This window comes from Phaeoacremonium minimum, assembly GCF_000392275.1.
Source record: "Phaeoacremonium minimum UCRPA7 unplaced genomic scaffold PA7_03_scaffold_448, whole genome shotgun sequence".
Taxonomy (NCBI): domain Eukaryota; kingdom Fungi; phylum Ascomycota; class Sordariomycetes; order Togniniales; family Togniniaceae; genus Phaeoacremonium; species Phaeoacremonium minimum.
Window position 1 is genome coordinate 18,423 of NW_006921350.1, and position 14,665 is coordinate 33,087.

Genomic DNA, 14,665 nt, shown 5'->3' on the forward strand with positions numbered 1-14,665 from the left:
TCGGCTTCTCTGAATAAGCGTAGAGTGCTAATTCTAAGAAGCGCGACCACGGCAGAGAAGGCTCGGCTATGCAGACCGGAAAGGAAAGAACAAATCATGCGGGCCCTAGAGAATCCCGTTTCCAGGTTTTAGGAATGCGCCGTGGAGATCCCGATGACAAGTTGTAGTCGACCATTCGACCAGAAACTGTGCCAAGGGACGCTCCATATCTAGCATTGTCGGACCCTGGAGAAAGTCACTCTATCGTTGAAGATGTCGTGACCGAGAAGGGAGCGGTAGACGTATAATACAGTCATTCGGGAGAGAGAAAGAGTCGAGGTCCGTGAGAAGATGTTGCCAGTTTGGCTTGTGACCTCGGTAGGAGAAACCGTGATCCATGATTGGGCGAATGATGTGTCGTCGTAGTCAAGTTTTATCAGGTCAACGTGTCGTCTAGCCGCAAAGTTGGCTGAAGGATGGTGCGAGAAGGTGAATATGTACAATCAACAGGTAAAGCAACACAAATAATACTCAAACGCCAGTCGCCACCGCCATGCCCAGGGTCCCCTCGTAAAAGGTCTTGTTAACGGCTTATACCTGCGGCGCAGGCTGGCCTTGACCACGACCGCCACGCTGGCCGTTGTAGTTCTGACGTTGGCCTTGGTAGCCGCCACCACGACCTCGACCTTGACCACCACGTGAGCCGCCTTGTCCACGGCCGCCTTGGTACTGTCGTTGACCGTTCTGGCGGCCATTCTGGCCTTGCCAGTCATTTGGTGGTTGCCGAGGCTGAGATGAAGATGCTTGCCCTTGTGGAAGCCCGGGGAGCTGTGCGGCAGGGGAGGCATTAGCGCCCCGGTTCAGGTTCGATATCGGACGGGGGATCGTCTCCGGGTTCTCGTAGACATAGAGACTCTTGTCAATGGTCTGAGGGATAGGCTGGATTTCAGTGCCGAGGTCTCGTTCAATGTTGTAAAGGTTGAAACGATCATCCCAGTTGATCAGGTTAATAGCCAGACCGAGATGACCGTACCGACCAGATCGACCAATACGATGCAGGTATGTCTCGGCGTTCTTGGGGAAATCAAAGTTGATGACAACGTTGACAGCCTGAATGTCAATACCACGAGTCAGAAGATCGGAGCAGACAAGGTTTCTGCAGACACCGTTTCGGAAGTCGTGGAACACACGGTTACGTGCTTGTTGGGCCATCTTTGCGTGGCTGTAGAAACATGAGTAGCCAAGCTCGGTGATCTTCTTTGCAAGGAGCTCGACACGGTTTGTCGAATTGCAGAAGATGATGGACTGGTTGATCTGGAGCTTGGAGAACAATGTATTCAAGCAGTGAACCTTCTGCTTCTCCTCGACAAAGGCGTAGTATTGGGTGATTCCCCGGAGAGTTAGTTCGTCCATTAGGTTGATCTCGTACGGACTGACCATATTCTTATCAGAAAAGTCCTTGACCGAGAGGGGGAAAGTGGCGGAAAAGAGCATGACTTGGCGATCCTTGGGGTGGAACTTCAGGAGTTGCTCGATGACAGGGGTGAATTCGATGGAGAGAAGCTTGTCAGCCTCATCCATGATGAACATGGGACATTCGCTCAGGTCGGCTACATTCTTTCCAGCCAGATCCAAGATACGACCAGGAGTGCCAACAACGATATGAACAGGGTCTTGAAGACGCACAATGTCGTCCCGCAGGCCAGTGCCACCGGTTGTGACCATGACGTTTATTCCAAGGTGCTTGCCCAAGGTCTTGCAGACCTGGGATGTTTGCATTGCGAGCTCTCGGGTAGGCACGAGGATAAGACATTGTATCTTTGAGACTTTAGGGTTGATTTTCTCGAGGGCGGGGATGACAAAGGCGGCTGTCTTGCCGGTGCCGTTCTTGGCTCGTGCGAGAATGTCTCGGCCGGTAAGCGCGACGGGGATGCTTTCTTCCTGAATTGGTGATGGCTTCTCGAAACCGGCTTCGAAAATGCCCATTAGTAGATCTCTCTTGAGACCAAACTCTTCAAACTCCATGCCCTTTGTATTTGTGACATCCTAGGTGAAAGGGTTAGTCACGCCATATGAAAGCTTCCCCAACACACAACACCGACCTCGGTTTGTTGTCTGCTATCCTTTGCTGGGATGTTCAGCGTCTTCTTCCACTCATCTGAGCCACCGCCACTGGGAAATTGTCAGCAACGTAAGAAAGGAAGCTCAAGGCCGCCGTCGACGCACCTCAGGCTTGAAGCCTTCAACTGATCTACTAAGCTGTCTGCCATTGCGCAGAAAGAGGTATAGAGTATGTGGAAAGGTTATCGTGTCTTTCGGTAATGCAGCCGGTATAGCTCTCGGTGTGCTGTGTCGTTGTGGGATTGTTTATGGATGGATAGCTGGCACGCTAGGTAGCGTGCATCAAGGACCGAAATTTTCTTCGGTCCGGGAGTTTGGATGAGAGGGGCTTTCTGAAGGACGCCTAATTCGCGTCTGAGAATCGAGAGAGGATTAAGATCGATGATCGCACACCTGGAGTCGACCAACAGAGGAGGATGGGGGTGGTGAGGCCTGCGAGGAGAGGGGCAGGGACCGAGGAGGAAGGAATTGCTTGATCTTTAGATTGAAAAACGGGGGCGACAGGGCGCTCAGCCGGTGAGGGTTTTGAGGTCGAAAATTGAGCTCAGATTACTGCGGTTGGCTTTTGTTTGTCCGTTCAGGCGCGTTTAATGCCTCGAGCACGTCGTGAGGGAGCTTCTGGTAGCTTTTGACTGCGGGTGATGGAAGCGGTCGTTGTGTGGTGATGGTGGATGGGAAGGTTGTGTTCAAAGTGTGGGCTCAGTTTCGCTTGGTGGAGATGGAGCCTGCCCAGGTGTCGCCTGCCTTCAGCTGTCGAACCAGGCAAAGTGGCACGTCATGTGACTGAATTAGCCGAGGAAGGCGACCAATGAAGCAGACCAAAAACCCCGCGCTTGCCAGGGTTAGCTACACCTACTTTCAATTGGTTCAGCCATTGGCTTTACACCGAGCTCAAGGTGAGGCTCACCGAAACCCACCTTATCGATAATGACGCACACCATGGCCAATCGGAAGCTCCCGGGCGGGCAGGTTGTTCCATCCATCGTGAGATCGGCCAGGCGGCCGGAGGAGAGACGAGAGCTCATCTTCCATCAAACGTCTCAACTCTTCGCCTGTCACGATGCTCCAGCTCATGACGGGCATGAGTCGCCTACTATATGCTTCAATATGCTCCTAAAGAAATCAACAATCGCCCTCTGCTCCTGCAGCAATGCCCACTCCGCCTGGACTCTCCCCGCATCTATAACGTCACCATGTAGCACCCACTCACCTTTGCCCTCACGACGAAGCTGCTCGTCGACCTCAATATGTCAAGTCTCTAATTGTAAACGGCCGATCTTACAATGGCCTCGTCCCAGAAGATACGCCACCGTGTCTCATCCGGAGCATCATCACCAGCCCGGACATAAGAGACACAGCACCCCCGAACAGTCACACGACCACACAAATTGGCCGACAGCTCAGAACCCGACACCTTACGAGATCTTCAACCAGAAGAAGAGCGCACCATACAGCAAGACCAAGTTCTATGAGCTGGTCAAGCTATACCATCCCGACAGACATCACCACACCGCCCACCACGGCATCGCCCGCGCCATGAAGCTCGAACGCTACCGCCTCATCATCGCCGCGAACGACATCCTCTGCGACCCCGTGAAGCGACGAGCCTATGATCTATACGGCGCCGGCTGGGGCGACAAGTCAGACATGCAAAATGACTACCGGGCTGCTGAACGCTCGTGGCGGCAACAGCCAGGAAGCGCGGCCAACAACGCTACGTGGGAGGACTGGGAGCAGTGGTATCAACAGCGCGACGGGAAGAAGCAGGAGCCGTTGTACATGTCTAACGGCGGTTTCGTGATAGTGATTGTCATGTTCGTGCTTATTGGCGGCTGGGGACAGGCGACCCGGGCTGGCGCTCACTCCTTGTACATTGTCGAGATGGAGGACAAGAAGCAAAATCACATTACCGCGGAGATGAAGAAGCGGCAAAACGAGAGCGCCATGCTCACGAGAGAAGGCAGGGTGGAGAGTTTCCTGAGGCAAAGGGAAGGATGGGGCTACGAGACGGCCAGTGTAGGGCATACGCCTCGAGAGCCGCAAGAGCCGCCAAATAAGTAAACTTAGCTGAGTATTGAATATATAATGAAGCATTACGAGCAAGCTTGGGAGTCTATGTGTTGTGCAGAAGAAAGTCATGTCCGCGCCACCATCAACAAGACCCAGCCCACTGAAATAGGGGAAGGACGTAGCTCACGAGGCGGATCCAGAGAATATCTGGGCAGGATCAAGAGAGATCACGTTCAATCTCCGGATGGAATGAGAGCCAAACAACATAGAGATATGTGCTGAGTGACCCAATTGATATCCGGTGGCATTTTGTAGGAGAAAATAGCAGAAGTCAACAGGCCTTGCTGTCTCGCACGAACCTGTATAGACGTCGCCTCAGAGGTCTAGGAGCAATGCTGTTGCCAATTTCGACAGAAAAAGAAGGTCATTTTGCCCTTTAAACCCAGATATATTGAAAACTTAGCCCGGCTGACAAGATTCGAATAATGAAAAGTCCTGTTTGCGTCGGTATGGTAATGGATTGAAGGACAGACAAATTGACAGGTGTGCCACTCCCCCGAGAAATTTGTCTCGACCAGGAAGCCCCACAACAGACCACCCCGTATCATTCCTGCCAATTCCGTACTACCATCCAAACCCAGCAACCCACGTAGATAAAGGAGTGTTCATGTCAAAACAATGTTTAGTGCTGACAACTCATCGGCGTTGAACATGCAACTCTTTCTCTGCCCCCTTTTCTTCTTTTTTTTTTCTACCCATCAATCGACCAAGGAGTTTGACTCTAGGCATTTATTTCACTTACGGCCGACCGCTGTTCAATTTGATATCAATATCCGCTCTACCAGATGAGAACATGCCAGTTGACACTGAGTAGACTGGTAATTATGAGGAAATGTCTCCACGCCGAAAGAAATAGAAGATAGCAATCCTGACAGCCAAGACAGATAGAATGTCGACCAACAGGCTGTGGAGCCACCGGCCATTCAGGTCCAAAAGGGGCGATGTTGACTCTTCGCAGCAATATGCCCTTTTGGAATTGCTTCGGCGCAAAATCCACAACGTCTCTTGCTAAACAGATGGCAGTGATGCTATGCGTTGTCGAATTTTCTATAACTTGACTACAGTCCATGCAAGTGCTAGACTTTTTCTATCATCCAGCAGAGTCTTGTGGTCGACATTGTCCAAGGCGTCATTTTGATTTCTCGAAATGCGAGGTTCATATCAGCCTCGAGAAAAATTCACTTTGCTTTTCTTTTGAACATTTCTTTTTAATCCTGCATATTCGAATGATGAGGTAGAACAGGTTTGCTCTGCAATAACTGTGCTTCCGTTTCATCAATAGGCGTCGACAGCGCCAGAATCTCGTCGGTTTACTTGCTGCTGCTACCTTTTAGATCAAGCCGATTACTCGCCATATCTCACATTCATCTCATATTTTTCTTCAACCACATTCTCGTCGACCCTAGCTTGGACCTTCCTTCCCCTACCCATCTTTTTCCGCGGCTTTATAAAATTTACGAACGATAAATGCTATCGTCTTCGACCTACCTCTAGCTTCTTCCCGAGTTCACTTACCAGGTCATATGACTGACAAAAGCACTAAGGGCAAATGTCACAGTTAACTCATTCATCTTGAAATCATTTGGAACTCCGTCCTTCTGTTTCTCAACATCCACTCACGAACTTCTTATCCCTGAATTCCAACCGATCTCTCCGCGCTTTTTCGCAGCTTGCCTGCATCAGCTTTCTACGATGCCTCGCTCCGAGAAAGCCACAACGTTTCACTACTTTCTGCATCTCCCAATCGAGATTCAGCTCATGATCCTCAAATACTGCGTCAGAAAGCCAGCCTGCCACACCATCAAGGTTGAGAAGGACCACTATAATGGCGAATGGTTCCCAGGCCTTCGATTAGACTCGGGACGTGACTCACCCTATCGCACCTGGAAGAATCTAATCCTAGCATTCCGTTTGGCTCGGGACACCTTGAAACAAGACATGGATACACCGAAAGTCATCAGACTCGGCCCAAATGGAGCGTACAAAGCCGTAGTTGACACGGCTTCGGATCTGGTCATGCTGCAGTTCAAGTTGAAGGACACCTTTCGATGGTCGGAGCACATCCCTGGACCCGGGTGCACCATGCACATTTCGCACACTAGATCTTTGCTGTCCAATATTACACGGCTCTCTCTACGCTATAAGAGCCTGCTGATTGACTGCAAGGGTGACAGTCCATTCAAATGCCGATGCTCTACACCCCACACCATGACATTCAAGTACTGTCCGCAAGAGCTGGCTGGCTTTCTGGATCTCTTCCGCAACCTGGAGAAGTTCTACTTTGTGGTTTCCTGCACCAATCGCGTGACGAAGGAGTGGTTCAAGCGCTATAGAAGTACGTGCATTCCTTATCTTCTCTTACGACCTGTCTAATAATCTTTCCTACAGAAAAGGTCGAGGCCTGTCACTTCAGGGTCGACGCGGTGAATCGAGATGGTGCCCTTGAGGTTGAGCAGTACCACGACTTCAAGTGGGATTACATGCGCATCTTGCCGAATCCAACTCGAAATTCGTTGATGCGTTTAGGGAGCACTGCCGGCGATATCTGGAGCGACGTGGAGGCTTGTCTGTCTAAGACACGAGGCATCTACAAGAGCCTCCAGGGAGATGAGATCTTCATCACTCCCCTGCCGATCCGACGTGCGGTGCACTTCGGCCTTCTTATGGAGTGGAATCGATGGAGCGAGGATATCCTTTGAGCCATGAACGGCCAAACGGGGTAGAGCACGGATATGTAGGGACATGTTCAAATTAGCCAGGGATTGATATCGCGACTCGGGGGCCGCACGCAGCATCGGAAAGCGGCAAAGCCGGCCCGGACGGAGACAGACGGAGCAGCACCACACAGGCATTTCATGAGTGAGACAGACGTAATCGACATCCCAAATAGCGAATAGAAATTGCGTTTTCACTATAAAATGACCTGATTACCATGCATAAGAAAAACCTGTTCTCGAATGTCTTCTGAGGCTTTTTAGTCTCCGGTTTCGTGTCGGGGCGCCGAAGTCGCTGGTCGGCGTCAGCTCGGCAAATCTAGGGAATGATTTGCACCAGCGGCGCGCCTGCCAGCAAAAAGCCGCTGACTCCGGGTTCCGGTATTTTTCTGTGCGCGCCGGAATGAAGCCTCACTCAGCACGCGATACATATACGCCGTAGCGCCCGCTACGATACCGGCCATTTCTTGCCTAGTGGCCCTGATGTCATCTTCACGAAGTGAGAGCATTTGCGAATAAGCCATGGCAAGGCGATTCAATCCGTTTCTGACTGCGAGCTCAGGCCTGCTTGAGGTTTTCGATGACTCATGCACGGCTCTGAAATTGGTGAGTTCAAAGCAATCCAGCATTGTCATTACCTTACTGACGGTAGCGAATCTAGGGGCTTGAAGGCTCATGGGAGTCGTTACTGCGAGCCTGGCTCCATGTTCCAATTGGTATTTTGGTGATTCTTCTCGCTTGTTTCGGTGTCGATGCCCTGTTCAAGCTTGCCGGGGTAGCCTTTCCTGCATCAGTAGCGTGCCTCATCTTGCTATTTGCCGGCCTGCTTCTCTGTGAGTGGCTACTTGGGAGTAACAAGACTCGGCGGCTGGTAGCTCTCATTGACATACCTGTAAGTTTTGACATGAAGCTCTCACTCAAGCGATGAGATGCTAACAAGGCCGATATAGGCTGGATGGTCCTTAAGATGGATCAATGTCTTGTTTACGCCAACCTTTGTGACACTGCCGTTGAGTCCACCAATCGGGATCGTGGAGGTTCTCAAGATGATTGCCGTTTTTGGTACGTGCGTCGTCACACGTTACTTTTCTCTAGTCTAACCACAAGCTACATAGTCATCGGCTTCATTGTGATGATGATCGGCACGGCTTACATGACCCGAGGACTACAACTGCTTGTAGGATCTTCTAAGAGAGCACAGACAGAACGCGCCGAAGAGCTCGGCCCGGAAGATGATGAGATCCCGATCGCCGAGACCCCAAGGAGCGAGCCGGACACTATGCCTTCGACTACGACTACTTCCGCCCAGGCTTCTACCATCGCACTTAACATGCTTGCAATTCCCGAACAATCACGAGAGCCTCCAAGACTTCATCCATTGGACACGCCCGTTGACACTGGAACTCCTGCACGGTCTCCAAGTCCACCGGCTCCATTTCCTCCACAAATCCCGCTCCCGCCTCCTCGCGCAAGGCTATGGGCGGCTTTCGTCAAAGCCAACCTTGACTGGATGACTTATCTTGCCATCATGGTATTCGTAGGCTTTCCAGTGTATTACGGTTCAGACTACGCTATGCCTTTGCACTTGAGTTTCACCATCCTGATGTACTTCACTGCCATGTCTTTGCCCTTGAAATGGCGTCAATATCTCCATCCCGTGATCGTGTCAGCCTTGTTGACCGTCCTCGGCATATGGGTATTGGGTCTGATCAAAGGACAGAACCTCAATTCGATCCTGACAGAATATCACACTGGACTGAAATACATTCAATTGTGGGAAGGTACAAAGAGCAAACAACTTCCCGGAGCAGGCGACTTCTTCAGCACTGTCCTCGACGCAAGCATCGTGTCACTCGCGCTGCCAATGTACCAGTACCGGAGAGAGCTCAGGCAACACTTCGTAGCCATCATCGTCCCGAATATTTTGATTTCTATCGGATCGCTATTTTCGTACCCCTACATATGCTATGCAATTGGCATAAGTGCGGAAAGAAGCCTAGCTTTTGCTTCTCGGAGTCTGACCCTGGCTCTAGCGATACCAGCGACAGCAAACTTGGGAGGAGACTCCAAAACTATTGCTGCCGTGGCAATCATGAGCGGCATTGTCGGCGCGTTGGTAGGACAGAGAATGCTAGGACTCATGAAGATTCCTGAAGGTACGTTTACTTGGCTTGTCTTTCAAACTTTTGGTATTGCATGCTTGCTGACTCCCATGTTAAGATGACTATGTTACAAGAGGAGTCACGCTGGGCGCAAATTCATCAGCGGTCGCAACAGCTGTTCTTCTTCGCACGGATCCGAGAGCGGCAGCTCTTTCAAGCCTATCAATGAGCTTGTTCGGAACGATTACAGTTCTGTTCACATCCATCCCTCCAATTACGAGTATGATACGGTCATTGGTCGGTCTGTAGAAGAAGCCTATGTAAATAAGACGCCAATTTGGGAATATAAACCTCTGATATGCTATCAGTATCAACAAAACGAGTTACCACGATCAGGTCCAGTACAGTAATATGCAGGTTCACCGTCCAGTTTTGATACTGAAAGAATATCCGATTTGGGTTTTCGCGGGGCTTAGAGACAGTGCGTGAGTCAGCCATGGAAGTACAGGTTTTGTGGCTCACTAAACAGTTGCCGATTCTGGCCTCAAGTGGTCATGCAGACTAGCTTCAGTATTGCCTCACCAGAGGTAACATACGGCTATCCGTGGATGTCATTGTGGAGGTCACAAGAGCCTATCAAAACTCATTCAGGCCGTCGACGGATCCGGGCAAGGTTTCTGTTGAGTAGGTTATCGCTGTCCAATTGGGTTTAACTTCGCCTTCGCTTCATCTACCTATAGAACTGCTTGCTCGCTGGCGGATAAATAGGTCTCCGCTCGTCTATCCCCGCTCGCCTTCTTGCCTAACGACACAAGCCAAGAGAGCCTTGCCCGTACCTTCCTGGTCCTCTGGTCCTCTGGTCCGCTGCCAGCCTGACCATAAAAATTTGCAGAAGAGCAAAGCATCATCATTACACCATGGCACTTGCACCGGTTAACAGTACTCCATCCCACGGTCCTGGGCTGAGGCTCCTATCCCTGGATGGCGGTGGGGTCCGTGGCCTGTCATCACTACTGATATTGCAAAAGCTGATGGAGAATATTGACCACAAACATCCGCCTAAGCCCTGTGACTATTTTGACATGATCGGTGGGACATCTACAGGCGGCTTGATAGCAATCATGTTGGGCAGATTGAGGATGACTGTCCAGGAGTGTATCGATGAGTATTTGGAGCTGTGCCCAAAAATATTCACCAAAACCAAAAAGCGACTTAGCATGCAAGGCACAATTCAAGGGAAGTTCGATCACATTGCTTTGGAAGTCGGTGTGCGCAGCATCCTAAGAAAACGCGGCATTGATGAGAACGCTCTCTTGAAAGATGACAGCGCAGAGTCGGATAATAATTGCAAAACGTAAGCAGCCTCATTCTCTGCAACACAACCCGTCCGCTAACCCTCGGATCTGAGAGCAGATTTGTGTGTGTAACAAATAGTATGAGCAAAACAGAAGTTTTCGCGAGTTATTACTCCCCTAGGAGGCTTGAAATGAATCGCAATATCGTGAGAATTTGGGAAGCTGCTAGAGCAACATCAGCAGCTTCCGGTTTCTTTGATCCGATGCTTATAGGATCAGAGAAATTTAGGGATGGAGCTACGCCTGCAAATAATCCGATTGAGCAGCTATGGATGGAGGCTATTGACGTTTTCGGCCACGACGCCGGTCCAGAATGGCGACTTGAGAACGAAATCAGTTGTCTTCTCTCGATTGGAACCGGTTCACTTCGTCTCAACCCGTTCAATGATAATATGCTTGAGATTCTAAACACATTAAAACAAATCACGACTGACGCAGACCAGGCCGCCACGAAATTTGCCAGACATCATAGACCTCTCTTTCTATCCAAGCGGGCGTTCCGGTTCAATGTATCGACAGGCTTGGATAGCGTTGGTCTGGAAGAACAACAAAAGGTGGCGGAGATTCAAACGGCAACGCGGCTCTATGTGGAGAGAGATGAGATCGTGATTGATATGGCAGCTTGTGCGAAGGCACTGATTGGAAATCCATGTGTGTAACATAAACTCTCAGCATCTTCAAACCTGTCTTAGAATTAACATTTTGATTAGCCAATAAGAAAGTCCCATCGATCGATACCATATCCGTAGAATCAACAAGGGAACATATATTGGCCAGCTTGACATATCCTGGCATGAACGAGCGGCGGAACAACATAGCAGATGCCCATAAAGATACCTTGGGGTGGGTCTTCAATCAAGCACCGCCATCTTTTAGCACGTGGCTTGAACAGGACGATAAAATATACTGGATACAAGGAAAGGCGGGTTCTGGCAAAAGCACCTTAATGAAGTTTTTAGTCCAAAGCCCTGACACGGACGATTGCATTAGAGCCTGGTCCCCGGTGGCTCGCCTCCTTCACTTCTTCATCTATAGCTCCGGATCACCCATGCAAAAGGGTGTTCAGGGATTGCTTTGCTCTTTACTCTATCAGACATTATCTCCAACTCAAATGTCGGCTGAGGAGCTTGCTCAGCCAAGTCTTCAGCCACTCACGCACCGAGCAGCACACAAAAAGTCGTACAATGAATGGTCTTTTGATGAACTTCAAGAGACCCTACAACTGGTTCTTTCTACTCCAAATTGTAAGCGCTGCATTTTTATTGATGGCCTTGACGAGATCGATCAAAAGGACAGGCGTACACTTATGTTCAGGGTCATTGATACTCTGTCGAAAATCGATGGTGTGAAACTGTGCGTTTCAAGTCGACCAGAGTCCATATTTATGAAAATATTGACTCAATACCCTGGGCTGCGAGTTCAAGATTTTACTCGAGATGATATTCGCAATTATTCCCGGAAGTGCATCGAAGAGAATCTGACACACGGTGTTGCGAACCTCGATGATGGGGAGATAGACAACCTTTTGCTTCATATCACTGAGAAGGCGGATGGCGTATTCTTGTGGGTATGCTTGGCCGTTGACAGCCTGTGTACAGGTCTCGAAAACGATGATGATACCAAGACACTTGAACTCAGATTATCTGAATTACCAAACGATTTAGATCAACTTTATAGTCAGATGTGGGAACGCAGCAATGGGACAAGCAAGGTATACGCAGAAATTTCTGCGCGTTACTTCAGGACCATGTTGTTGCTTGCCGAGAATTCTCTTGACTTTCCTCCGTCCATACTCAATCTGTGGCTGTGTACAGATTCCAAAGCCCAAACAGAAATTTTGAACTTACAAAACTATCCTCATACAGATTTAATTCTGAAGACCTGCGAGGATTTGACAGGTCGTCTGAAGACACGTTGTGCAGGCCTTCTAGAAGTATCCTTTTGGCCAAGGACACAAGATGCAGGAAAAATTACAGTCGAGAACATACTTAAAGTACATGGATATGGACAACATTGTGGTCGTGGCGAATTGACGCCCTGCAGAACAATTGAGGAAGCACTACATCAACATTGCCGGGTGAGATTCATTCATCGTACCGCAAGAGATTACCTGGCGAGCACTGAGGCGGGTTGTCGCATCTTGGATGCTGACTCTGCCACACGCGATGATATTGTCGTGGAAGTTCTTCAGGGGACACTCTCGACATCCTATCTGACAAGATCTGTGGATCTATCGCATTCGATGAAAGCGTTCGATCTTTGCAGTGAAGAATTCCCAATTGAGAAAAGACACAGCCTTTTGGGTATAATCAAAAAAGTATACGCCGACTTTCAACTTGAAACGAAGTTTGAAAAAGACTTCCTAGGCCTCATGGCTATCTGTGGAGAAATTACATATGTTAAAAATGAGCTCGAGCATCGTTATGTCGCTCCTCAATACTTGAGTTATATCCTGGACTGCGCATCGGATTGGCCGGCATTTAGGTCATCATATAAATTTGATTGGGCCCTTTGGACCTACCAAAGATGGAAAGGAGCTGAATTAATTGCTCACCTCCTAGAACGTGGAGCGAATCCCAATGTGAGGCAATACAGCCCGGACATACTTGTACAACGACTGGATCACTTCCCTACACCATTCATTTCATTTTTACGAAGAACCATCGATTTCTTCCCACGGCCAAATGACGGTCGAGTAAGGTCTTTAGAGGCTTATGCTCGAGATGCCTTTCGGATCATCTGCCTGTTTCTGCTGCATGGCGCCGATACTTCGTGTCTTGCGAGCTTCGATTACTCAGCTCAATTGTTTCAAACACATCCGATGGGCCGAATATATGGTTGGCACGTACTTGCCGTGGTAAATATCGCCACGCTCATCGATATGGCGGTTCACAGGCTCAACCAGATATGCTGGAGCTCACGGCTCACCTGTTCTGACCTTTTGCCAGATACAGTTCCTAGATTTAGGGAGGTCGTATCATTTGGCAATTTCGGTCATAAGAGCTCTGGAAGCTTCAAGTATGTAGATGCTACAAATGAGGATTCTAAGCATTTACTACAGATGATCGACAAGAGACACTGGGAATATGGGCTCTGGCTGCGTACTGAACTTAGGCAACTGGCATCCCCTACAGCAATATACGGTCCATGGGCTCCCTGTGACAACCTGGAATCATCATCAGGGCTCATTGAGAGGGAGATTAAAACGTATAGTGTCCGAGATGAGTCACGGGTGGATAGCGACTCGGATGAAAGCTCGGATGAAAGCTCGGATGAAAGCTCGGATGACAGCTCGGATGAAAGCTCGGATGACAGCTCGGTACGTGTCCCAGACGGGGGTCCAAATGCTGCGAAGCTTGAGGAGGAGATTGAGATATACATCAGTGACGGTCTAGAGTCAAGACCTCATATTGATCCGTATGAAACGTTGGCTCGATATGATCTTCTTCCTACGCGGCAGGCTGTGGAAGAATATTGTAGACAAACTGGCAGAAAGCGAAACGAAATGGCAAGTTCCGTAGAAGCGTATATAAAGAACTTTGGTGACGCTATGACAAGTGGAGAAAGCTCGAAAGACTAGATCCTTGTTATGGGAAATTTAATATATTTGGTTGATATTAATAGCTCTAATGCAATGGTGTTCTTACTGTTGTGAAAGACCTCAGGCTCACGGCATTGTTGCAACTCTAGTTGCGTTATAGAGTTCAGAGACGGTGCGTTACTATGAATTATTTACTATCAACTGTTCAAGAGTCAAGTCTTAGAAGTCTTTTTCCATTTTCCCGCGGAAAACCTCGTCATTCGTCATACGTCATACCATCTACTTTAGCATCTCACCAACAATGCATTGAGATTTGGTTTCGCACAACACATGGGATACCGGACTCCCAAGCAACAGAACGATAACATCCTCAGCTTAAGACCAGTGGAGACCAGGATCCATACAACCATCCTTAATGGCGAAAAAGCACCTATTCATGGTTAGCAATAGCATTCAAGGTATATGATTTACTCGAACCCCTTTCGAGACTACCCTAAACTGCATAAGACAGCTCGACCCTTTCGTCAGCCGCAAAACTCTCAGACCAAATCCCCAGGATTTGCAACCACACCCAGTTGAGCACAGATAAGCCCTCCGTCCAGCCCGACCTTCGAGAATCCTATATTTCTTTCCGAGTAGACTCTGTCGGGGAGATTTGATAGAGTCCCTGACACACATAACCTAGGACTCTCCCAGCTTCAATCCCCGAGGTGTCTGGTCTCTTTATATGCACTCGATATACGCTACTTTACTGGTAAGACTATGTGACGGACCGTAGAGCGC

General features: G+C 49.3%; 3 protein-coding genes across 3 annotated transcripts; 2 read left to right on the top strand and 1 right to left on the bottom strand.

Moving 5' to 3' along the window:
* Positions 1-570: 570 nt before the first annotated feature.
* Positions 571-2,249, bottom strand: UCRPA7_5994 (putative atp-dependent rna helicase dhh1 protein; the record flags this gene model as incomplete). Its single annotated transcript, XM_007918536.1, has 3 exons — positions 571-2,025; positions 2,082-2,151; positions 2,206-2,249. The coding sequence occupies 3 exons, from the start codon at positions 2,247-2,249 to the stop codon at positions 571-573; spliced, it is 1,569 nt and encodes a 522-aa protein (XP_007916727.1).
* A 659-nt stretch (positions 2,250-2,908) lies between these two features.
* Positions 2,909-4,161, top strand: UCRPA7_5995 (putative hsp40 co-chaperone protein; the record flags this gene model as incomplete). Its single annotated transcript, XM_007918537.1, has 2 exons — positions 2,909-2,941; positions 3,472-4,161. The coding sequence occupies 2 exons, from the start codon at positions 2,909-2,911 to the stop codon at positions 4,159-4,161; spliced, it is 723 nt and encodes a 240-aa protein (XP_007916728.1).
* Positions 4,162-6,378: 2,217 nt separating this feature from the next.
* Positions 6,379-6,869, top strand: UCRPA7_5996 (hypothetical protein; the record flags this gene model as incomplete). Its single annotated transcript, XM_007918538.1, has 2 exons — positions 6,379-6,505; positions 6,559-6,869. The coding sequence occupies 2 exons, from the start codon at positions 6,379-6,381 to the stop codon at positions 6,867-6,869; spliced, it is 438 nt and encodes a 145-aa protein (XP_007916729.1).
* Positions 6,870-14,665: the final 7,796 nt, after the last annotated feature.